This window comes from Clupea harengus, chromosome 14 (genome assembly GCF_900700415.2).
Source record: "Clupea harengus chromosome 14, Ch_v2.0.2, whole genome shotgun sequence".
Taxonomy (NCBI): Eukaryota; Metazoa; Chordata; class Actinopteri; order Clupeiformes; family Clupeidae; genus Clupea; species Clupea harengus.
Genome location: NC_045165.1, coordinates 6600931 through 6627053, shown reverse-complemented (window position 1 = coordinate 6627053; position 26123 = coordinate 6600931). Strand labels below are relative to the sequence as shown.

Here is a 26123-nt window from a genome sequence, read left to right as displayed (position 1 = left end):
GATTGGTTGTTGCACTCAGCCAATCACCGATACATAGCAATAGGTCTATCCATAATGTCTATGGGTCTATCCACCTAATTTACTGATAAAATATTAATACTATCTACTTATCGCCGCCTCATGCTTTCCTCTTCACTGGAGCTCTCTATCATACAGATTTTTCTCCAAAATGTACAAAATGTATCTGTAAATAGCCATATTAGAACCACTGCTAAGTTCGTTTCTATCTTATTTTAATATAAAGTTTAGGAACAACTTGCCTGACCACAAAGCTTGACAGAGGTTTCTCTATACATTTTACATTGCCCCTCACACCAAGTCATTTCCTACGAAGAACCTTAAGGGTCAAGATGGGATTTGGTTTTTGAGCTACCTTTGCCTTTTCTCACAACACTTCTGCATTCAAAAACCAACCATGACCCTTAGGGGGCTCCGCAATTTCCCTATACCCCTGTGTGTTTGTTTTTTATATAGTTTTTTTATTATTGTTTGGTAATTGTAGGCTTAGCTGCTGCAGTTTTTGTTCTACTTCTGATGAATAAAGCGGCCACAGGGTGGCAATGAGGTTGTACTTAATGCAGACTCTACATGGAAGCCCGTCCCTGAAGAGTTTAGCCGTGGAGGCTATTCTGTAAGTAGCTTTTCTCATGCTGTTTTTCCAGGCTCCTACTCTAACAGAAGTGTTAGCCTGCACACACACACACACACACACACACACACACACACACACACACACACACACACACACACACACACACACACACACACACACACACACACACACACACACACACACACACACACACACACACACACACACACACACACACACACACCCACACACACACACAGCTATACACAAAGCTTCATGCTCTCAAAAATAAAATAAACAAATAGTTCAGTTCAGTCCAATGGGGCAGGTGGTTAATAGAGTCTGTAGTGGAAAAAACCCTACAAATGCTTCTACATTCCCAATAATTATGCAATTAGAGGATTATTATGTAATTATTTGTGGAAACCCTAGAAAAAAAATTATAATCAAAATGAAAAGAGTTTTCGTACTCCCATTGATGACATGCATTCCTGTATTTTGTATACGTGTGTGTGTGTGTGTGTGTGTGTGTGTGTGTGTGTGTGCGTGTGTATGTGTGAGGAACATACATCACTTCAACATCATACAATTTGGAACCACATCCTCCTTCTTATTAGAGGAGTGTGTGTCAGTGGGACTATGTAAGAGCTGCTCTGACCGCACACAACAGCGTGTGTGAGTGGGGGTGTCCGTGGGACTATGCAAGAGCTGCTCTGACCGCACACAAAAGCGTGTATGAGTAGGGGTAGCTCGCTTTCTCTCGTAGACCATCATCATTTGTGTGCATGCAGGTGTCTGTGTGATTCAATGAGCCGTTTGTGTAACGTTAAAATGAATGAAACTCCCTTGAACTCCCTATCTCTGATCTGTGTGTGGCTCATCGGTACAGATACAGTCCACAGGTAACATTTCCTCATTCTCTCCCCTCGTTTTTTATGTCTCTCTCTCTCTCTCTCTCTCTTTGTATTACTGTAAAATGTTGTAAAACCACATAAATCTTAGTGTAGCTCTGTCAAGACTGATTATCTAATCGAAATTAATCTAATCTAATCAGAGGCTAGATCTTTATGCTGGTCCCCACCTTGCTCAAACACATAAACGTACATTCATACAGACAGACACATACAGACACACTCAGATGTTGGTCTCTTCTTCCACTACCTGGATCCCTGTGACCACGATCATAATGGATATATCACACATGTGTATTGTCATATTAGGGACAAGGCTTATTTATATCTATTAACATCATATTTAACATGTATATCAACATATAACATATATTATACATATCAACATCATATTTAACATGTATATTAACATATAACATATATTATGCATATCAACATCATATTTAAAATGTATATTATTAACATATATTATGTATATTAACTAGTGCTGTCAAGCGATTTATGTCATAGTTAACTCAAAATTAATCGCGATTAATCGCAATTTTTTATCTATTCTAAATGTCCCTTCGTTTATGTATTTTTACCATAATTTTATTTTTATTTGAATGCCCTTATAAACATGGAAAAGTGGATTGGCTTGCTTTATGCAAATGTTTTATTTTATTGAAAACCAACATTGCCAAATAGGGCGGTACAAAATAAAATTATAAAGTGCACATTTCAGGTAAACTCAGCCTATAGTGCAGTTAAACCATGGCTTAATATTTTCTTTTTTCCAAGTTTGCTGGGAACATAGCAGTCAGGTCTCTTATTTCAGAAACAATGAACTGTAACATTTAGGTTACCAATAAAAGGTAAGCCTACTACTTCTTTGCTTTCAGCCAGCTGCCTGTTGACATTTTCAGACAACAGTGAAGCTCGCTTCTTTTGCAACTTTTAAAAGTAAACTTTCCATTCAGAAGCTTTTTATCATCCATTTCGCCGTATCGCGCTCACCATTCACTCAAACCGTAACGTTAGCCTACTACACAGGCCAAAAATAATGTTAATCTAAAAAAAAAAAAAAAAAGTCGCGTTAATCTCACGATAAAAAAATTAACGGCGTTAAAATGGGTTTGCGTTAACGCCGTTAATAACGCGTTAAACTGACAGCACTAATATTAACATCATATTTAGTCTGACAAGCTTCGAGGTGTCTTCCAGTCATCAGAGGTATTGATTGTTATTAATTGTGTACTCAAGACGTTTATTCATGCATGTGGTGTTGTGGAAAGTTGTGGTGTTCTCTTGGGTCCAGTCAGGGTGTATAACGTAGTCTTTTATGCTTTCCTGGCCTTACAGTTGCATAAATTGGGACAATAAAGTTACTCAACAAGCACCTTTCAGATGGAAATACACACACACACACACACACACACACACACACACACACCCATCTCAGTGGACATGACATAGAGTGAGACAGCTGAAGGCCACACACACTGATAAAGGCCAGCAGTGGGGACGAAAGGAGTATTTGGGGTGTGTGTCACGCTGTACATCTCAAGAGACGGTACCAACAGTCACACTCTGACCAGCTCGGCACTATAAACCATTCTCTCTAGACGTCATGGCAACCCAAGGATGTGTATTAGTGGCTGCTATATCACTGCTTCAGCTTCTCTCAACAGCAACAGGTATGCTTAAAAAGTGTATGTCTTTGTCACCATGAATGTGCAAGAATGCATTGTAAATGATAGGTCACGTAAACAATATCAAGCATGAAAACAAAATACAAGCACAGACTGTGTGGGGGGGTACGTGGCTGGAGATTGAATGTCTGAAGGGGTACGGGACTGTAATTACGTTTGGGAAACACTGAACTACAGTAATGAATCATGAGATAACAGGACTTTTATTATGTCACTTGAAGTCTTTAAGTATCTGTCTCATCTGAATCACTTGCCTCTGAATTGTTGTGAGAACTTGTTAAAGCACAAAAGATCCAGTCAGTAATCTGACTGTTTGTGCTGTAAAATAGCAAAAGACCCCGAGTAAAATACAGTCCAAAGTGTAAGGAAGGACAGTTTTACAACTTGTGAATTCTTGAATGTTTGTTGATTAGTCACGTATGTAGATCCTTGTGTTCCTTTTGACAACTATTGTGTTGATAAAGTTGTTGTGATGAAAATGCCAAAGTAAAGATGTATGTTGGAAAGCACGAAGGGGTTACCAAGGGTTACCAAAGGCTTATTGTATAGTGAAACATTGAAGAACTGACTGAAGTTAATGTCTCACTGAGTACAGTTTGTGCCTATTCACCCTCTCTGTGATAGAGAAACTTAAACTGTGTGTGTGAGGGAGAAAAAGATAATAGAGGTCACACACACTGATAGAGGCCAGCAGTGGGGATGAAAGGAGTATTTGGGGTGTGTGTCACACTGTACATCTCAATAGATGGTACACACCGCCACACTTTTACCAGCTCGGCACTATAAACCATTCTGTCTAGATGTCATGGCAACCCAAGGTTGTACATTAGTGGCTGCTATATCACTGCTTCAGCTTCTCTCAACAGCAACAGGTATGCCTAAAATGTGTATGTCTGTGTCACCATGACTGCAAGAATGCATTGTAAGTGAGTACATAGGTCACGTAACAATAATAAGTAAGATGTGAGCCATCTCAATGCTTAATTATGAATAAATCATTGTGTTTTATTTGTTTATTTGTCTATGAGTCATTTGCCATGAAATGAACTCACCTCAAAAACAGGGAAAAGGATGGATATTGAAATGTGGTGTGAACACATGCGCATGTGTGATTTAGGGTGTCATGCCATCTGTTTTACTATCTGTCCGGTACATATTGGTATTGATGATTTCTATACTGTTTTGAACGTCGGCGTATTTAATCAGATGGATTCACCTTTCAACTTCAGTAATGAATCATGAGATAACAGGACTTTTATTGTGTCACTTGAAGTCTTTAGGTGTCTGTCTCATCTGTATGCCTCTGAATTGTTGTGAGAACTTGTTAAAGCACAAAAAATCCAGTCAGTAATCTGACTGTTTGGGCTGTAAAATATCAAAAGACCCCGAGTAAAATACAGTCCAAAGTGTAAGGAATGACAGTTTTACAACTTGTGAATTGTTGATTAATCACGTATGTAGCTCCTTGTGTTCCTTTTGACAACTATTGTGTTGATAAAGTTGTTGTGATGAAAATGCCATACAGCCTATGTACAGTAAAACAACAGGAAGTAATGTAAAGATGTATGTTCGAAAGCACAAAGGGGTTACCAAGGGTTAAAAAAGGTTCATTGTATAGTAAAACATTGTAGAACTGACTGAAATTAATGTCTCACTGAGTACAGATGGTGCCCATTTATCATATCTGCGATAGAGAAACTTAAACTGTGTGTGTGAGGGAGAAAAAAAATCATAGAGATAACGCAGAGATCGTGTCCATAGAGTTCACTTCATTTTTGTCTTTGTTGCAGATGCTCATGTGCCATTGCAGAGGTCTGAGCCCAACAGGCTATCCCTGAAGCCTGAAAAGGTCTGATCGGTGTATTTGTGTGTTAATGTGTATGTAGTTGTCTTTGCAGGCATTTGTGTGTGTATGTGTGAACACACGTATGTGTGTGTGTGTGTGTGTGTGTGTGCATGTGTGATAGAGACAGTGCGTAAAAGACAGAGAAAGAGAGACAGGATAATCATATTGTGCTCTCAAACTTCCTGTGGCTTGTGTCCCAGTAATAATGCCATTGTAATGTAATGTTTGAGTGTATGTGTGTGTGTGTGTGTGTGTGTGTGTGTGTGTGTGTGTGTGTGTGTGTGTGTGTCTGTCTGTGTGTGTGTGTGTGTGTGTGTGTGTGTGTGTGTGTGTGTGTGTGTATGTGTGTGCTCTGCAGGCTGCTGATTCACATCCCTTCCTGTGTGCCTCACTTGGCCCTTCACCATCTCCTCCCTCCTCAGGTGAATCTCTCTCTCTCCCTCTCTCTCTCTCTCTCTCTCTCTCTCTCTCACAGACACACACACACACACACACACACACACACACACACACACACACACACACACACACACACACACACATACACACACGGCTTGTAATAGCTTAGGAAAAGGCCCACAATGCACACAACCCTTACCATTTCAGTCTTTCTGAACTGATATGCTAATATTCATACAGTATTGTCAAAATCCATATATACTGCATCCTACCAGAGTATATATATATTTACAGTGCCTCATATACTGCATCATACCCGAGTATATATATATTTACAGTGCCTCATATACTGCATCATACCCGAGTATATATATATATTTACAGTGCCTCATATACTGCATCCTACCAGAGTATATATATATGTACAGTGCCTCATATACTGCATCATACCAGAGTATATATATATTTACAGTGCCTCATACTGAATCATACCCGAGTATATATATATTTACAGTGCCTCATACTGCATCATACCAGAGTATATATATATTTACAGTGCCTCATATACTGCATCATACCAGAGTATATATATATTTACAGTGCCTCATATACTGCATCATACCAGAGTATATATATATTTACAGTGCCTCATACTGCATCATACCAGAGTATATATATATTTACAGTGCCTGTCTTGACTTCCCCTTCTGTCTCAGTTCACACCATAAGACCTTCAGATGTGGCACTGGTATCTGCACTGGGGTTGTCTCACAGGTACACACACACACACACACACACACACACACACACACACACACACACACACACACACACACATTCACACAAACACACACACACACACACACACACACACACACACACACACACACACACACATTCACACAAACACATACACACAAACACACACACACACACACACACACACACACATTCACACAAACACACACACACACACACACACACACACACACACACACACACACACACACACACACACACACACACACACTCATTTGAAAGGAAGCCTGAATAGTTTGTACCTAAACTGTCGCCACTGAAATGAGAAATTGATGAGAAAATGAGAAAAGATGTATAGACTGGGACATCCATCTGTCCATCCCATCCTTCCATCTCTCATCTCTCTTCCTCCTCTCCCCTCCTCTCCTCTCCTCTACTTCTCATCTCCTGATCTGCTCTGCCTTGCAGTCCGCAAGCAACCGGTGTTTTCAACAGGATGGCTGGTAAGCTTAGATTGTTGTGAGATTGTTTAGGCTGTTTGACTTTTACACTCCATAACCCCTGTGTGATCCCCATCACAGCTTTGTCATGTATGTCAGTCATTAACTGATCGTACGACCATGAACACAACTGCGGTTTCAGAGCCTGATAACGAGGCTTAGATAGTGATAATGTCAATGAAAGGGCCCACCTCTGTTCTTCTCTAATGCTGTCCCGTCCTAACTGGCAGTTCGACTAGTGCTTAACTTGCAATTACAGAAGTTACATTTCTGCACTTCTTTTTCTTTTTATTTCATTTTGTTATATTTCTTATGTAAAGTAGTATTTATTGTTACACCAGGTTCTATTGCTCGTAGCTTGACTATTCTCTCCCTTGTACGTCGCTTTGGACAAAAGCGTCTGCTAAATCAGGGGTCCCCAACCTTTTTTGCACCACGGACCGGTTTAATGTAGGCATTATTTTCACGGACCGGCAGATAAATACAGCAAAAATAAAATAACAAGACCGGCATAAACACGAATGTTAAGTGCATGAAAAATACAACTCACCATTGTACTGACTTGTACTTTATCCTATAAAGCAGTGGTTCTCAAAGTGGGGGGCGCGGACACTCTCCCGGGGGGGCGCAATGTCACAGACGGAGAAAAAAAAAAACGTCGAGGACCTATGACTGTTTAGTGAAAGCTCCCTCAGTGGCGAAATGCAAAGGGCTGGACTGACACAAACAAATCAAATACACAGTTTAATTTCTGATCCACCAATAAAACGGAGAGTTATCATTTGAACGCGAGTTGCACCTATGCTTCCGTGTATAAAAGTAACTGCAGGGACAATTCTGGCATTCATGAAAGTTTTCTCATCTGGGCTTTGTTTTTAACTTGGACAGTGGTGAATCAGCCAGATTGTTTTTAAGGGCTTAATTTGTGAGAAACCGTTGGGGATTGCGCTCACGTCAATTCTACAGACATCCTCCGATTTAAATAATTATAAAAATAAAAAATATGAGAATATTTTAATCATTAACAATTACGTTTCACATTTAAATGTATGCTTCTAAGAGACATCGTAATGTTCTAAAAAAGCACTACACGAACACTGCAAATATAAGTGAATCAATAAATAAGCATTATGGACACATTCTGCAACAGTAGCCTACCTCCACCTCTGCACTGGTGAAGTTAGGTCTGCGTTTAATCCACAGGTGCTTGCTTTCTGCTTTGACATGATTTTGATCAGTCTGAAGTTGATTTCGCGTTGCTGTGGAGTCTGTGGATTGTGCACACGTCTCTTCAGTTGCATGCCTCTAAGAACGTTTGTTTTCTTACTCATTTTCGCTAGTTTGCGTGCTTGTTTTTTGAGTAACATATCTCGTGACCGAGAAAAGGGTCTTGACTTGTCAAGAGGCACAGGCGAATGTTACATCGGGGAAAATCCGGTTGTTTTTTCAAAATAAAACACCTTTCAGACTCTAATAATTAATACAACGGAAATTATATAAATTATTTATTCTTTCTTTGCGGCCCGGTAGGAAATGCCTCACGGACCGGTACCGGGCCGCGGCCCGGTGGTTGGGGACCACTGTGCTAAATGACTAAATGTAAATGTAAATGACTAAATGTAAATGTAAATGTAAATGTTAGGCCGTGACATCTGGTGGTCATAGACAGGTTGAGGCTGTAACAGTGGTGCTGTTCTGATGGATGGAGGGTTGGGGAGTGGGAGTTGGGGAGCACTTATTCAAGCACTTACACAACTGATCAAGCACCTAGCCCGTTCACATTTGATGAACATAACCCCACTACTGTTTATGCTATCTGTTTAATGCTATCTGCCCATGGCCTCCCTGATAACAGCTATCAGCAAGCTAGATTTGCTCAATCCAGCCATGTTAGGACCACAATGAGAAACACAAAGCAACATCTAGAGATTACACTATCCAGTCTAGAAAAGATATGAGGATATCTGTTGCCAAGTGTGTGTGTGTGTGTGTGTGTGCATGTGTGTGCGCGCGTGTGTGTGTGTGTGTGTATGTGTGTGCGTGCGTGTGTGTGTGCGTGTGTGTGCGCGTTCGTGCGTGCGTGCGTGTGAACTAGAGTGAGAGTTTATACGTTTATTGCTTTGAGGAGAAAAACAACATTTCAGTGATTTCCTTGACCTGTTCGCCCTCCTCCTCTCTTTGTTTCTCTGACTCATACACTCAACCTCTTGCAGAGATTTTGTCCATATTCAATCCTCATCTGGCCACCCTGCTTCCAAACGGGCCTGCATCAAAAAATAGGTAACAACTATGCAAACACCATCCATCCATCCAAACATACTGTCCATATGGTTTACCTCCATAGCACTTTGGAGAAGGCTATACTTCTCACTTGGTCCCCACCTTTTTTATACACTGTATATGTGTGTGTGTGTGTGTGTGTGTGTGTGTCTGTCTGTGTGTGTGCAGGAATCTGCTCCAGCAAGCGGAGGATTTGGTCTTGTCCCTTGGCAGTCGTGAGGTAATGTATTCTACCACTCTGCCTCACAGTCCCCATCAATCTTACGGCCTTCGTGTGTCCGGTTCTTCACAAGAACAGTGTTTCATATGTAAATGCTCTCCTCTGTTGGGGCCTGTCCAAGCATGCGTGTGCACACCTGTCCCTAAGTCTGTCTGTTTGTCTGTCCGTGATGCAGGCTGTGGAGGGAGATCGGTCCTGGAGGCTACTGCTCGTGTTCGTCAGTGTGGATGAACTCCATGTCTGTCCAGGCCAGGTCAAATAGCCAATCGCAGTTTTTCTCTAATCCTTCAAACGTTATGTTGTCTTCCTCCCCCTCCCACCCTAACCAACTCTCTCTCCCTCCCTCTCTTCCCTCTCTCCCCATCTCAATACAACAGGAGGCTGCAGCTGTGTCCTCAGCCACAAAGGAAGTGGAGGACGTGCTGACCACCTTGGAGAGTCAGGTAAGGGGAGCACACACACAGTCAGAGAGGGAGAGCTCACACACACATAACAGACATACAGTAGGCAACAGCTTACAACAGATACAACAGGTAACAGTTTGAACATAGAAGCACATGAAAGATGGAGACTTCTTCAGTGAAAATGTAAAAAAAAACATCAATCCTTGTCAAACCTTGGACAAGGTATCTGCATTTGCATGTATCCTGTGTTGTGCTCCGATACATCCCAGTGACTGTGTTTGTGCTCCGATACATCCCAGTGTCTGTGTTTGTGCTCCGATACAACCCAGTGTTTGTGCTCCGATACATCCCAGTGTCTGTGTTTGTGCTCCGATACAACCCAGTGTTTGTGCTCCGATACATCCCAGTGTCTGTGCTTGTGCTCCGATACATCCCAGTGTCTGTGTTTGTGCTCCGATACAACCTAGTGTTTGTGCTCCGATACATCCCAGTGTCTGTGTTTGTGCTCCGATACAACCCTGTTGTGCTCCGATACATCCCAGTGTCTGTGTTTGTGCTCCGATACAACCTAGTGTCTGTGCTTGTGCTCCGATACATCCCAGTGTCTGTGTTTGTGCTCCGATACAACCCAGTGTTTGTGCTCCGATACATCCCAGTGTCTGTGTTTGTGCTCCGATACATCCCTGTGCTTGTGCTCCGATACATCCCAGTGTTTGTGTTTGTGCCTGCAGCTGCCCCGTACCCTGGTCCGTGTTGTGGTGTGGAGCGAACACAGTGAGGTCATCCAGTAAGTTAGCCGTCCTCTGCGCTTCTCACTGGCCAAACAGATCTCATGTCTGATCATCTCATCAGTCTCTATGTAGGTCGTTGTGTGTGTTTCTAAAGTCTGGGAGTTTGACTCACGGTGTGTGTCCCTCCTTCTCAGCTCCTGTGTGTCTGGAGGCAAGAGGAGATCAGGCAGAAGCACCATGGATAAAGCCATACTAACTGCGGCTCTGCAGGTAAAGGATTGATCAAACATCTGTGTGTATGTTCGTGACTAATATTTACAAGTATTTCTCTACTGGTGCTTAATGTCTGTGCTTAATCCAATACATGTATTATCTTCTAAAAGTGAAAGTTTAAAGCATGTACTGTACTGTGTGTGTGTGTGTGTGTGTGTGTGTGACATGTCTGTGACGTGGTCAGGAGTCTTTGTCAGACCTTTTAGCTAATCGTCGGTGGTTTGGTGAGAGAGATGACTTCAGTGCTGTGCTGCTCTCCAGTCCCCTCAGCACTTATCACACCACTGACCACATTGCAGACCACTCTACTGACCACTCTACTGACCACACTACTGATCAGCCCATCCTGCAACTCTGGGCTGAGATGGTGAGTCCTTTGTTGTCGAACTTAACATTCATCTTTAGAGTTGGGTTTGTAACAGGGTGCTCAAATTTGCTAGGTTACAAACCCAATATTCAAGTCTTCAGTGGCGCAAATGCATATTTTAACTTGTTTTAACACAATTCACAATGTCTAATCCAACATGTTAAATGTGACAAACTGAAGAAATATGTGGTGGACACAAACGTAAAGAAATTTTGATTATCCAATAGGCCTGCTCATTGGTTAGCACCAAACTAATTTTAGCATCATGGTGCATTTTGTGATTGAATATTTGAACCACCACTATATATTGCATACCTTATTGTTTGGCCTTTGATTAAAAAAAAAAAACGTTATGTATTGAGTAGTACTGTTTCTCTGCACTGATATCGAAACAGCACAATTTAGTGTCAATGAACTTCTTGGGGAAATGTCTTTATTGTGTGAGCTGTAAATGACCTTAGATTGAGTAGGCGTGCTTTGTCATCAGAAAGTTGTTTATTTTGGCTGCTTCTCTGCCATCATCTTAAGTGGATGACATGTGACTGATACACTTGAACAATGGTGACGATGCTTCAGAGATAATTCTGCGGGAAGTAGATAACACAGATGATGATAGCCTTACTGATGAGGGTGGCGTTAAAGTTTCGTGGGGAAGGACAAACACTGAGGGGCAGATTTACGTACGTTAGACAGTGCTGCGCAAACAGCGACTTGGCCAGTCCGCAACAATTTTTGTATTGTTTCGTGTACTAAATCTGCGGCACATGTAGGCGCACATTGCGAAAAAAATTCGCCTGAAACGGGTGTTAACGTGCTAGTACAGTGTCTTCCTGGAATGTGGAAAAGTGCCAGGCCTCTGTGATAACTAATCATCTTTGTGCTTCCTACAGCTGCAGCCAATGAAGGATCAGCCTGCAGTGGATGTCGATGGCATCACAAGGATTGCCTGTCCTAGGGAGGTGAATAAACCTTTGACGAGATGACCTTTGACCTCAGTATCTTATCCAGATTTAGCTTTACAGCGGGGAAAATAAGTATTTGACCCCCTGCCGATTTTGCAAGTTTGGCCACTTGCAAAGAAATGTGTGATCTATAATTGTAATGATAGGTCTATTTTAACAGTGAGAGACAGAATATTAACAAAAACATCCAGAAAACTGCATTTTATAACAGTTATGAATTGATTTGCATTTGTCGGGGAAAATAAGTATTTCAAATTTCAAATACTTATTTTCCCCACTGTAGATTTAGATGCTGGATTAGATTCAGTGTGGGTTTGTCAGGGGTACACTTGGCCTTGCACCACAAATATTTGATTGAAACTACTTTAAAATGTGTGACCTTAGAAACACATTAACATATCGTTACATATAACATTGTTTCTTCTCTGCTACGCACACATCAGGAGACGCCGTACCTGCGCACGCAACAGAACTCCCACTCAAAGGAAACAGACACAGGGTCTACACCTCAACTGGATCCTGTGAGTTTCTTAGTTTATTTGTACCTCCATCAGACTATTTCCTCACATTAAAATGTAATGAAACATCTCATAACATGACTTTGACTGTTTTTTGTGTTTGTGTGTGTACGTGGGTATGTTTACGTGTGTATGTGTGTGGATGTCTGTGTGTTTGTGTGTGTGCGTGTTTTAAAGGTTAATGGCAGTGAGCTCCCTTGTGTGAACCGTACCCCTTCTGCTTCACCCCCTAGCTCAGGTAAGTAGCCTGCAGCCAGGAGAGCCCAGTGGAGTCAGGCACAGGTTATTTCATCTAATACTTACATTATTCATGTGCTCACTCATACTCACTCACACACACATCACTCTCCGTCTCTTCAAAGTTCATGCACTGCGTCCAGCTGATATTAAAGTGGTCGCAGCCTTGGGTGACTCTCTGACAGTAAGTATACACCTGTGTGTGTGTGTGTGTGTGTGTGTGTGAGAGAGAGTAAAGCAAATTGCCTCTCTGAAAATTGTGACTTCTGAGACATTGTGATGTCACTTCCTCTCCTCTGCCCCACAGGCAGCCAATGGTGCGGGATCTAAACCCAACAACCTCTTAGATGTCATCACTGAGTACAGAGGCCTGTCATGGAGGTGGGTATACTCATGGATCCCTCTCATGAACAACCCACCTCCAGTTGGCTCCCATTTCATTGTTTTTAATTCTCCATCTTTTTCACCTTCCTCAGCATTGGAGGCGATTCCAACCTTACAAGCGTCACCACCATCCCCAGTATGTCAGCACTTTCTACACCGTATACTAGTGCTTGACATTCAAACACACACACACACACACACACACACAGCGAGAGAGAGAGAGAGAGAGAGAGAGAGAGAGATAGAATGAAAGGGATAGAGAACAAGAGAGATAGAGAGAGAGAGATTAGTACATCCTAATCTCAAATGACAGCACTCATCATAGCAATAAAATGCGATTGTCTTGTGATCATCATAGTCCAGTCCACTCTCAATGGACATTTCTGTCTTGATGACTTTACATATTACAGCTTAGTTGAAGTCAGTAGGGGTACCCCAAATCAGATTGCATTACAGTTTGCCCCCTCCATATGCATCTCCATATTATACACAGATGACTATGTGATAAAGCACAGGCTACTACAGTATGTGTTGCTTCTGTATACATTGTAACTGACAGTCCAATATGACTTCATGCTACTAGCCTTACTGCTAAGGTTCTATCTATTCATCCCCACTGTGTGCGTGTGTGTGTGTGTGTGCGTGCGTGTGTGTGTGTGTGTGTGTGTGTGTGTGTGTGTGTGTGTGTGTGTGTGTGTGTGTGTGTGTGTGTGTGTGTGTGTGTGTGTGTGTGTGTGTGTGTGTGTGTGTGTGTGTGTGTGTGTGTGTGTGTCTGTACACAGATATCTTGCGTGAGTTTAATCCGTCACTGGTGGGCTTCTCTGTGGGGAAGGGGAGTGAGGACTCCCCTAAGGCTTTTCTCAACCAGGCTGTTCCTGGAGCCAATGCCCAGTGAGTCTCTCTCTCTCTCTCTCTCTCTCTCTCTCTCTCTCTCTCTCTCTTCTCTCTCTTCTCTTCTCTCTCTCTCTCTTCTCTCTCTCTTCTCTCTCTCTCTCTCTTTCTCTTTCTCTTTCCTCTCCTCTCTCTCTCTCACTCTCTCTCTCTCTCTCTCTCTCAGTCAGTCCATGTATTTGTGCTTGAGTGGCATTGTATGAATGTATCTGAAGATTTCATTCATTAATTTCCCTTCAGTGATATGCCAGAGCAGGCACGAGTACTCATTCAAAAGATGAAGAATGACTCAGTAAGACACAACAAACACTCACAAACATGTGCTCACACGCACACACGCACACACACACACACACACACAAACCTGCTCCTAAATAGTGTTTATTTCAGTAACCTTTTTCATACAATCTCCTTGATCCAAAACATTCTGTGTGTCTGTGTTAGCGAATAGATTACCAGAATGACTGGAAAGTGATTACCCTGTTCATCGGAGGCAATGATCTGTGTGACCACTGCTCCGACAGTGTGAGTTGAACATCCCATAATACATCTCCCATCTCACTCTGAAGCAGGACGATTGCTCACTCATAAGCTATGTCAAACGCTCCCATACTCACACCCAACTGAAACACTTTCGTGTCCCACTTCTAGGTGTATTTCTCTGCTGCAAACATCGTGGGTCGGATCCAGGAGACTCTGGACATCCTTCACAAAGAGGTGAGGACGTCACTGAAAAGAATCAGTTATCCCACTGGCAGAAAAAAGATATGATAAGATAAGATAAGATAAACTTTTGTTAATCCATGTAGTGAAATTCAGGTGTAATAGCAGCAAGGTAAAAGGAATACAATATTTTTTTTAAATTATAATAAATTAAATAAAAATAAATAAATTAAATAAGATAAGTACAACACAGCTTGGCATCCCTTTTATGAATATGTCTTCATACAGTTTCTGAACTGTGTTTATATGTGTGTGTGTTTGTTTACATGCGTACATGCTTACATGTGTCCATCTCTTTGCTCTCTGCACCATTTAGGTGCCCCGTGCCCTGGTGAATCTTGTCGAGGTGATGTATATGGTGCCTTTGAGAGAACTGCACCTTGACTCAAGTGTAAAATGCCCCACCTGGGTGCTCAAGTGAGTACTTGTCCTTTCCTGACATGCAGGTGTTTTGTTCATTTTTATGTTGTCTTTGTTTCTTCCTAACTCTTCTCAGTTCTCAGTTCCCTTCTCTTCTCTTCTCTTCTTTTCTCTTTTCTTCTCTTCTCTTCTCTTCTCCTCTCTTCTCTTCGCTTCTCTTCTCTTCTCTTATCTTCTCTTCTCTTATCTTCTCCTCTTTCTGCAGCAGAGCTGTTCTCACATTCATTCGTTAATTAAGCTGTAATGTCTCTGATGTGATGTGTTGAGCTCGTTCAGTAGTATCACTGGTGTGGAGTGATGTGTTGAGCTCGTTCAGTAGTATCACTGGTGTGGAGTGATGTGTTGAGCTCGTTCAGTAGTATCACTGGTGTGGAGTGATGTGTTGAGCTCGTTCAGTAGTATCACTGGTGTGGAGTGATGTGTTGAGCTCGTTCAGTAGTATCACTGGTGTGGAGTGTTGAGTTGGCCCAGTACTAACGGCTCTGATGTTGGCCTGCAGTATCCTCTGCGGGTGTGTGGTGAAGCCCAAAGAGGGCACCCGGGAGCTGGAGAAACTTGTGGATACCAACAGAGCCTATCAGGTAATGACAAGCACAGGTAGTTCTCTACTGCACATACAAGCTGATACAGATGACATAACAACACTGACTTGCTTCTTAATCTGCAAGACCAATATGGCTAAAACATGTTTTTTTTGTTGTTTTGTGTGTGTGTGTGTGTGTGTGTGTGTCGCTCTTAGCGGGGTACGAGGGAGCTGGTGGACTCGGGTTATTATGACACACATGACAATTTCACAGTGGTGTTACAGCCCTTCTTTAGAGAGGTTGTGCTCCCCCTGCTGGAGGTAAGGAGCATTGCATGCACATCTTTCCACCTCTTCTGCGCTTCTGCTGTAAGTCCAGCTGCCAGACAGATTTCCCTCTTATTCTCTTTCCCCTCTGTCTGTTGTTCTCTCTGTCAGGATGGGCGGCCGGATCGTTCCTTTTTCTCCCCAGACTGTTTTCATCTCAGCCAGAAGGCTCACTCGCTGATGGCCCGCGCTCTCTGGAACAACATGGTGAGGGTCTTCTCATCTAGCATCTCACATCACCACAGAATCAGTTCATGTTAGCCCCCCTTAAACATTTCAGTGTTTACATGTAAAAAAAAAACATGAACATCATGAACATGTCTGAAGAAATCACATTATGTCATTCTAATCTCTCTCTCTCTCTCTCTCTCTCTCTCTCTCTCTCTCTCTCTCTCTGCCAGCTGGAGCCTGTGGGGAATAAGACATCCACGTATGATTTCTCAGCAGGTCTGTCTCTGCAGTGCCCATCTGAGGTAGGCTTCCGAACGGCTCCGAAAGAGCTGGATGTTTACAGGGGCCTTATTCAACTCTCCAGTCCCACTGCCAGGGTGCTTAACATTCCTCACCCTAATCTTTTTCTCCCAACGTCAGAGCTCCCCCTACTTGCGGACGTACAGAAACAGCAACCACACATACTCAGGACCTGTGCCTACTCCACCCCCAGTCACAGTAAGCCTGCCTCTCCTCGGCCTCCTTTAAGACTGCCATTAATTCATTAAACTGTAAGAACAGTTTTTTTTTCTTTTGCCTTTTTTTTTGTCATTAATCACGTGACAGCTTATTTCCTGTGGTGATTACCTGGGAAGTGTTACTGTGGTAGATCACAGGCTGAAGAACAGGTGACTTACCTCTAGGTAGAGCCACTTGCCTGTTTTGATTTAGACAGAGCATTTGGCGCCCCCAGTTGGCTCCATCATTCAACATTTGTGTTTGACGCTCAGTATGTGGCAGTTTACAGTGCATCTCCTGGCTCTGTTGTGTTTATGACTCTTTTCGCATTTGGACCATCGCTGATTCAACGCCAGATTCAAATCTCAACTCCAGTCAATTTGCCAGTGTTGACCTCCATGTATTATACTGTACCTTACATAAAGACAGTCTTTTACGTTTCAAGTAAGTGAGCATAAAACCCTTAGACACGACAGATACAGAGCTTGTTAGGTTTGTAAAGATGGGGATGTATTGTTTTGTGACACACACCTCTAACAATGTTCCTGTCTTTTCGCTTTCTGTAGAACTGGGGCAGTGACTTCTCCTGTGAAGACACCACTCCCTCCCCCACCATCCCTACATCAGGTGAACACAACGTTTAGATTTAGTCATTTAGCAGACGCTTATCTAAAGCGACGTACAAGGGAGAGAACAATCAAGCTACGAGCAATAGAAACCTAGTGTAACAATAAATACTATTTTACATAAGACATAGCAAAAAGTGCAGGAATGTTACTACTGTAAGTGCAAGTTAAGTACTAGTAGGAGTGCAAGTTAGGAAGGGAGGTGCTCTCTGAAGAGTTGGGTCTTCAAAAGCTTCTTAAAGGTAGAGAGGGACGCACACAAGCCTAATCGCTGGTTAGGACTCAGTGTGAGAGGTAGATGGGAGGGACTGATGCAAGTATGAATACAAAACCACATAGAATTTTAAAGCTGTTATTTTAAGGTCAAATTGTTACCTAATGTGGCTTTAAACGGTGGACGTAGCCAGTAATAGTTTGATTGGCCCTAACACTTCTGTCCTCTCAGTTCACAGACTACGGCCTGGAGACATCAGGGTGGTGGCCTCATTGGGAGACTCAATCACTGTGAGTACATGGTGGTTTGTCAAAGCCAGACCGTGTATGTAATCAAGCTTGTGTGTGTGTGTGCTTGTGTGTGTGTGTGCTTGTGCGTGTGCGTGTGCGTGTGCGCGCGTGCGCGTGTGTGTTTGTGTGTCCATGACCATATTCTCATATATCCTACCACATCTCTCCCCTATCGTAGGCAGGCTTTGGAGCAAAAGCTAGAAACCTACTGCAGCTGACGAACGAGGAGAGAGGAGTGTCATGGTGGTGAGCTGGCTGAACTCTAAATCACTCCCTCATTAGTGCACCTCTGTTATTCCACTTATGTAGGGACTCACTCCTGAAACGACATCAAGGCAAATCTTGTCCTTCATAATAAACCAGTGGCCAGCTGCCTTGGTTTGACTTTTTTTTTAGTTTTGGTAACACACATGACGTAACCATGGTTGCACACGGATTGTGCACATGTGTACATTTGTTCTAAGCATTGTAACACTAGTTTAAAGAATGCACAATAGCGAGCTGTGCCATGCGCATTGTGCATCTGAGCTGCAACAGCCATCTAGTCCATGAGGTGCGTTCCTTTCGATGATGCAGAAAATGAGGTTGCTTGTCTTTGCAGCATCGGAGGAGACCAGAGCCTGGACACAGTCACCACTTTACCAAGTGAGTGTGTTCTCCTCATCCCTTCTTTCATCTCTTCTTCATCTGTTGTGTTTCTCTCGTCCTCTTATTGATCCTTCTTATTCATCCTGTTTTTCATCCACCGTCCACCAAAATGAACTTTTGTCAACAGAGCTCTTTATTGTCAGTTGCTTATCACAGGGCAGTTGACTACCTACCAAAACATCCTGATGAAAATCTCTCTCTCTCTCTCTCTCTTTCTTTCTTTCTTTCTCTCTCTCCCTCCCTCTTTCTCTCTTTCTTTCTTTCTCTCTCTCTCTTTCTTTCTCTCTCTCTCTCTCTTTCTTTCTCTCTCTCTCCCTCTCTTTCTTTCTTTCTCTCTCTCTCTCTCTCTCTCGCTCTCTCTCTGTGAATTCCAGATATTCTTAGACAGTTCAACCCAAATGTCTATGGTTTCTCAAAGGGACGGAGCAAAAGGCCTAATGGCTTTAACATGGCAGTTAGCGGAGCTAAAGCAGGGTAGGTTGCAAAACACACTCTCACATACACTTACATGTACACACACACACACAGATATACACACACACACACACGCGCACACGCACACACACGCGCACACACACACACATGCACACGCACACACACACACACATACACGCACACATATACACACACGCACACACACACACACACACACATATACACACACGCATGCACACATATACACACAACCACACGCACACATACACGCACACGCACACACACACACACGCGCACACACACGTACACTCACATGTACACACACGCACGCACAAACACAAACGCGCACACACAAGCACACATACACGCACACGTGCACACGTACACTCACATGCACACTCACACGTTTCAGTTTCTTCTGTCTTTTCCAGGGGGATCCCAGGACAAGTGAGAGATCTGATTCTGGCATGGAAGAGTGACAGTGTGAGTGGACTTATGGCATTAGGGTTCACCCTGTGGCTGTCTGAATTTTTCCACTTGAAAACCATGCTGTATACATCAATGGCAGCATAATGAACTACGCCATGTAAGGACAAGTGATATCTTTCCCAATAGTCACACACAGTCCCTTCCTCACAACACTCTGACTTCTTTACCTTCAGAAAGTAGACTGGGCGAACGACTGGAAGCTTGTGACACTGCTCATCGGAGGAAATGACCTGTGTCAGTACTGTCGCGACAGGGTTAGTTCAGCAGATGACAGCTGTGGGTTTTAAAGGGAACAGTCTGTTTATTTTATTCAGTGACATTAATCTCTCTCTCGCTCTCTCTATCTCTCTTTCTATCCTCTGTTTCAGGATGCACTGTCCACGCAGAACTACACACGTTACTTGAGGGAGAGTTTTGACATGCTCTACAATGAGGTAAGGCTGCACTTATGTGTCTCTGGATTTTCTACCCCATATCCTGTTGAAACTATGTATGTTTTCTGACATGACTCATTTGTGTGTGTGTGTGTGTGTATGTGTGTGTGTATGTGTGTGTGTGTGTGTGTGTGTGTGTGTGTGTGTGTGTGTGTGTGTGTGTGTGTGTGTGTGTGTGTGCCTGTGTGCACGTGTGTGTGTGTGTGTGTGTGTGTGTGTGTGTGTGTGTGTGTCCATGTGTGTGTGTGTGTATGTGTGTGTGTGTATATGTGTGTCTGTTTTTGTGTTCACTGTAGGTGCCTAGAGTACTGGTAAATGTAGCAGAGGTTTTGGAAATTGAAGACTTACGTAAAGTCAAGCGGGAGACGGTGGGCTGCCAATTTCTACAGCCGTATGTCTTCACAGCATTGTGCCCTTAACTTGGTTTAATGATTTGAGGTGCATGTATGCAACTGTGTGTACATTGTGCGGATATGTGTGTGTGTGTTCCAGAAATCTGTGCCCGTGTTTCTTGAAGTCTGGAGAGAATTCTCTTGAGCTTTATGAAATGAAGAGGATCAACAGAGATTTCCAGGTGAGCGCACTCTTTAACACAAGAGAGTGTCAGTATGTTTATAAATACTTGGTTGCAGGTATGCATGCTCATCTGTTTTTGTATGTATGGTTGTATGTGAATATATATGAGTGTGGTTTTACCTGTTTGGTGTTTGTATGTGTAGGTAGAGACAGCGGCTCTGGTCAATGGGGGACGCTATGATGGAAGGGAAGACTTCGCCGTGGTCATCCAGCCCTTCTTCCAGAACTCTATGCTGCCTATAAACAAGGTAAATGAAGCATCCTTACAGTGCCACATATATACCCGTCCACACATACAGTACACATACACCACAACACAACAACAACGTAGTCTAAACCAGTGTTTTTTTTTCTCTAACAGCTTGGCCTACCAGATGTGGATTATTTCTCCGTGGACTGTTTCCACTTCAGTGAGCGAGGACACGCAGACATGGCCTTAGCACTGTGGAACAACATGGTGAGGAAACACCCTCTGCACACTGTACACACTTGAAACTCCAACACTCGCACAACACACTCAAACGCCCTCTGCACACTGTACACACTTTGAAACTCCAACACTCCAACACAACACACTCATATTGCCATGCATCAACATACTTGCTATTTCTCTCCTCTAACTAATCTATCTCATAGCTGGAACCAGTAGGCAGCAAGCAAAACTACAACAACTTCACACATGACCGCAGCAAGATCCAGTGTCCCACAAAGGTCTGTTAACATAAAAATGTTTGTGTTTGTGTGTTTCCTTTTTTCTGTAGGAGAGTTACATACGAATCATATGTATATTATGTCTATATGTATATTTTTTTAATTTTTTGTGTGTGTGTAAAGCGTAACGACCGTTCTCTGTCTTTCCCTACCAGGATCATCCCTTCATCTTCACCCGTGTGAACAGTGCCCCTGTTGTACCCACGACCCCTCCTGTCCTCACTACCCCCCATGTTCATGCCACCCCCACGCCCGTGAAGTGCTCAGACACATTGCCTGTGTGGGCCACTGCAGTACTGGCTGTAACGGGCCTGGTGATTGGCTGGGCGGTAACCTGGACGATCCTCTCCTGGCGTGAGCGCAAGAGTAGGAAGAAGATGCCAATGTCTGTTGAAATGAAGGCCACGACGTTCTGATGCAGAATAATCATCGTCATCATTGTCATCGTCAATATCATCATCATCATCACTAGAATCACCTGACACACACATATGTCAGCATGTGCTCACACACACACACACACATACACACACACACACACACACACACACACACACATACAGACACACACACACAAACACGTACACACACACCTAATCTTTCACACTCTGCTTAATCTTAATTTGCTCAAAGGATTTGTGTTTCTCTTGTACATTTGGATGTCCTTACAATTCTGAAAATTTGCTTTTGCTACCTGTATTAATATTATAGCTCAATACTTAATAGAAAGTATTGTTGAAGTTTAAATGTAAGATACGTTTGTTTATATGATGTAGCATAACTATTTATAAAGGTAACATTAAGTGGCATGGAAAAATATTTAAAAAATCAAATACATATTGTTTAGTTTTTTGTGTCTTGTGTCATTTTTGTTGATTCCTGAAAGTTCTCCTGCCCACACATTATTATTAAAGATCACCAGTGCTGAGGTACAGACAATTACCTGAATGGCTTCTCTCTTCTCTCTCAAAACGTACATATAATCCAAGTTCTTTTTCACGTTTACTTCCCTCATCCTCATAACATGACTTTCAGTGAAACCATTTATGTAACACTTTATATTAGTAAAATGACAAACGACTTATTTTTGTGCTTAATAAGACTCCCTGAGCTCCTGTTATATCTACTTCACTCCAGAAACATTGCTTGGCATCCAGTTTATTCCTTAGCTCATGGCTCATCGCTCCCACTGCACGTTAATCTGCTGGTGGGCCGTGCGCCATCTTACAGAGGTGTTTGAGGTAGTCGCTGAAGGCCGCGTGGCGCCTCTCACTGTAGGCCCAGAGGGAGAAGAGCACCACGAAGCAGGGCACTCCCAGGCCCACGTGCAGGAAGCTCACCAGCCACATGATCAGCAGCAGCACCACGAGCTGCAGCAGCAGGATGGCGGTCAGGCACAGGTACTTGCCTATCCGGCTCATCCTCAGCCACCGCATGAGGCCGCTGTCCCACAGCCAGATCTTCGTCTCATCCTCCTCAACCTCAGTAAAGGGCAAAAAGAGAGCCACTGTCTGTAATGATGTGCTTGAACATTTATTTACACAGTGAAATATATAAGTAATGATTAGTAATCAGTTAAACAATGCAAACCCAATAATTGCAGACTAACACCACAATGTAAAATTACAAACATGTTTATCCCATATCCAGTTAAAAGCATTTTTTTTTTTTCATAGAAAAGACTAAACGTGATTGGACATCAATAGCTTGGAAGGGGGAAAGAAGAACACATTGAAAGAGATCTGACTGTAGGAGTGTAGCCGTAGAACTCCTGTAGAATGCTACCTGCCACGGGGCCGTGCTCTCTGGAGTCAAGGGCCTCCGCTTTGGGGGAGACTTTGAACTGCTTCTGGGAGGACGCACCACACAGGCCTCCATGTCTCTGCCGGTTCTCAGATGTGCAGGTGCTGGATACATTTTACAGTAGAATTATCAGAATGCACACAGACACACACGCGAGAGAGAGAGAGAGAGAGAGAGAGAGAGAGAGAGAGAGAGAGAGAGAGAGGGAGACAGTGAGGGAGATTCAAAACGGAAGATGATATTGCAATGCCACTAACTCTCTCTCTCTCACTATTTTCTAATTACAAAGAAGCATTATTTTAAGAGACAAATACCAAAGACTTACCTACTTATGTAGGTCACTGCTTATGTCCTCTTTTGTGTCAACAACACATTTACAGTCTAAACTACACACTATTCAATTTGTGATGTCACAATAGGCTAGACTGAAATTGTATGGCTCTACTACAGGATCACAAAAGAGATCATGGTGACATTTTTATGAAGTTTGCCTAACTAGCCAAAACATCACAACCTATCAGTGGCCATATTATCATATTGCCTACACATTTCATATTAAAACTATCACAGTAGCTGTTCAACAGACTACTCAAGTCACTATTAATAGTTTGATTTACTCTGTTTTTATCTAATGGTTTGTAATCTTGACAGGCATCAAAGCTTGTCAAAAACATAACATCGTGTCCTAAAATGACGTAGGCCTACCAGACATTTTGTTGGGTCGATAATAATGTCAAACTAGTAACCCTAAAATAAACCTGCTGTTTGAACCGGTGCAAACATGTGAATGTAAACAAAGCTTTTTTTTAATCAAACCAACTTTAAGCGAAGAGGATAGGTGTAACAGAGTTAAAAATGTAGTGTATGGTTTTATATGATTTTCGCCAAAATTAAACTGCCTTGTTTAAAAAGTGTGAATGGGAGCCACCTTTGGCCATATGGTGTACTGCAGATCTGATGCGTGTAGTCCAGTGCTGTCTCCCTACCCGATCAGAGAAGCCTATGCTTTTGATCGGGTAGGTTGACTGTACAAAGCACTGTACCTGATATGTTCCCGACTAGCCGTAAACTCCGCTAGCCACGTTCATGCTTTAAATGTACTGTTCAATATAACATGCAGGGATTTAACTGTTTAGTTAAACATGCATTGAAAGTATTATTACGTATTAAGTATTAAGTATGAAGTATGAAGTATTATTATTATTATGACAGCGAATGTTAGCTAGTTTAACCGAACGTTAATTAGCTATCGTTCCATGTGTTCAGACATTCTGTCTGGCGCATTGCTGGCTAGCAAGCGCTGATAGTGTACAATAGGATATTGACGTAGATGTTGCCTATATGTAACGCTTTATATTTTGCTTGTGCAGATGCTGTACGTTCACACCAAAGCCTGATGGCAATGTTTTGATTTATTTTCTAAAGGTATGTGGCTCCATAATGTAAATAGGTTTGAATGAAGTGCTGTAACTCTGTGCACTTAGGCTACAGTTATGCCCATTCCACTGTGTATGGGAAGTTAAAAGTTTTGTACATATTTTCTATTACTGAAGTAATCAGCAGAGAAGCCTATGCTTTTGATCGGATGCTGTACGTTCACACCAAAGCCTGATGGCAATGTTTTGATTTATTTTCTAAAGGAAAATAAAAGAAAGTTCAACAGATTCGCCTCCGTCTCCCCGTTGCTTGACCATCGTTACACTGGTGCCGTGACCTTGTGATCCAAGATCAGCTTGATGCAGATCGTCGCGCCGAGGGAGCTGCGTTGACATCTAGGAACGCTGTCTGTGCTACATTTTTGTTTATGGTCAGGTACTCGGGGCTGTCAATGAATGAGGATTCTGAGTGAACTGTTTTAATAACAATTGAGGGCAAAACTAGGTTTTATGCTTTTTTATTTTTTTTATTTTTCCTCTTCTCTCATTTCTGTTTTTGTGGTAAAATGGCTAGTAAGTTAAAGCCAGATGATGTGTCTGACATTGGCCAGTTCTCTTTCGGGAGGGGTAGAGGTATGATAGGGGGTCTGATAGGAGGTTGTTTAAAGTCGAGGGAGTCTGTTGGGATAGATGTGGGTGCATCTCCTGTGTTGCCTGCAGGAAATAGGGATTTAAGGTTGGAACAGGACTCAACGGAATCGCCTAGGCAGATGTCACGAGATATGCCACATTATTCAACTCCTTTTGATGAAAATGCTACATTGCATCAGTTAACTGATATGATCTCACTATTAGGCTCACAGATAGGCGAGTCTATCACAGCCTCTCTTGTTTCTAATGGCGTCATTGGTGGAGTTGTTCAGGGTAATACTCCTATGCGCCATGCAGGTGATACACAGTCCAGTCTACACAACACCCAGAACACCCAGCCAAGTGGTAGTGCAAGTACACTTAGTGAGAACACACAAGTTAATGTTGTTGTACGGTCTGACAAGGAGCCTGTGATTTTCAGGGGTGATAATACAGACAAATACTCAGTGAAGGAATGGGTTGAGTTAATGAAAGCATACATCAAGAAACAGAACTTTGACGTTTCATCACAGGTGGAGGCTGTAATGGGGAGGTTGATGGGGAAAGCCAGGGATGTAGTTAGGGTAGGCCTGAGGAGCGACCCCTCACTTCAGTCTTCATGCACACCAGAGGTCATGTATGGCATGCTGACACAGTATTTCAGTAACACATCCTCAAGCATGCCCCTCCAAGATTTTTACTCAACTCTGCCCAACCAGAGAGAGAATCCCGTTGATTATTGGCTACGCCTTAACAAGGCTGCCGATGTAGCTGAAGAGGGTCTGAAGCGTCAGGGCAGACACACAGAGAATATGGGAGGCGAGATTGCCAAGATGTTTGTGAAGCACTGCCCAGATCTAGAGTTTGCGTCTGTGTTCAAACATAAGCAGATACATGAATGGTCAACAAAGGAAGTGCAGGAGAGAATAGATGAGTATCAGCGTGAGCAGGTGTCCTCGGTGAAAGTGCACGTGCCTAAGACTCATGCAGCTGCACTGATTTGCCACGAATCACACATGGAGTCCCGCGACACTTCTGACATGGAAACGTCCTGTCCTAATGTCTTCTCTCCTCCAGCTATCTCTTCAGTGGGTGTGCTATCTCTCTCTCCCTCATCTGTCCTGTCACAGAACCAGCAGCATTCTCTCTCTCCTATCTCTCAGAGCCAGCAGTCATATGTGCCGCCACAGCATCGGCAACAACAAACTCTCTCTTCACTGCCACAGTATCAGAGGCCGTCCCCATCCTTTGCACCTCAGGGCCA

At 42.9% G+C, this 26123-nt stretch overlaps 1 protein-coding gene across 2 annotated transcripts; it reads left to right on the top strand.

Annotated features, from left to right (window-relative positions):
* The first annotated feature begins 2943 nt into the window (after positions 1 to 2943).
* Positions 2944 to 21546, top strand: plb1 (phospholipase B1). 2 transcript variants are annotated; one of them, XM_031580768.2, is made up of 42 exons: positions 2944 to 3179; positions 4985 to 5043; positions 5399 to 5462; positions 6156 to 6213; positions 6667 to 6701; positions 8912 to 8978; positions 9147 to 9198; positions 9374 to 9451; positions 9576 to 9641; positions 10334 to 10389; positions 10528 to 10603; positions 10791 to 10973; positions 11864 to 11932; positions 12379 to 12456; positions 12631 to 12691; positions 12816 to 12874; positions 12998 to 13071; positions 13167 to 13210; positions 13857 to 13965; positions 14206 to 14257; positions 14410 to 14490; positions 14617 to 14682; positions 15005 to 15105; positions 15608 to 15689; positions 15848 to 15952; positions 16070 to 16165; positions 16360 to 16431; positions 16550 to 16627; positions 17194 to 17254; positions 17699 to 17757; positions 17936 to 18003; positions 18359 to 18402; positions 18780 to 18879; positions 19272 to 19323; positions 19503 to 19583; positions 19698 to 19763; positions 20060 to 20154; positions 20256 to 20337; positions 20483 to 20587; positions 20701 to 20796; positions 20976 to 21050; positions 21206 to 21546. In XM_031580768.2, exons 1-42 carry the CDS (start codon positions 3113 to 3115, stop codon positions 21464 to 21466), a joined length of 3333 nt encoding a protein of 1110 aa, XP_031436628.1. In that variant the 5' UTR covers positions 2944 to 3112; the 3' UTR covers positions 21467 to 21546. The 2 variants fall into 2 exon arrangements, with proteins under 2 accessions (XP_031436628.1, XP_031436627.1); XM_031580767.1 differs by lacking the exon at positions 2944 to 3179 and adding an exon at positions 3970 to 4066.
* Positions 21547 to 26123: the final 4577 nt, after the last annotated feature.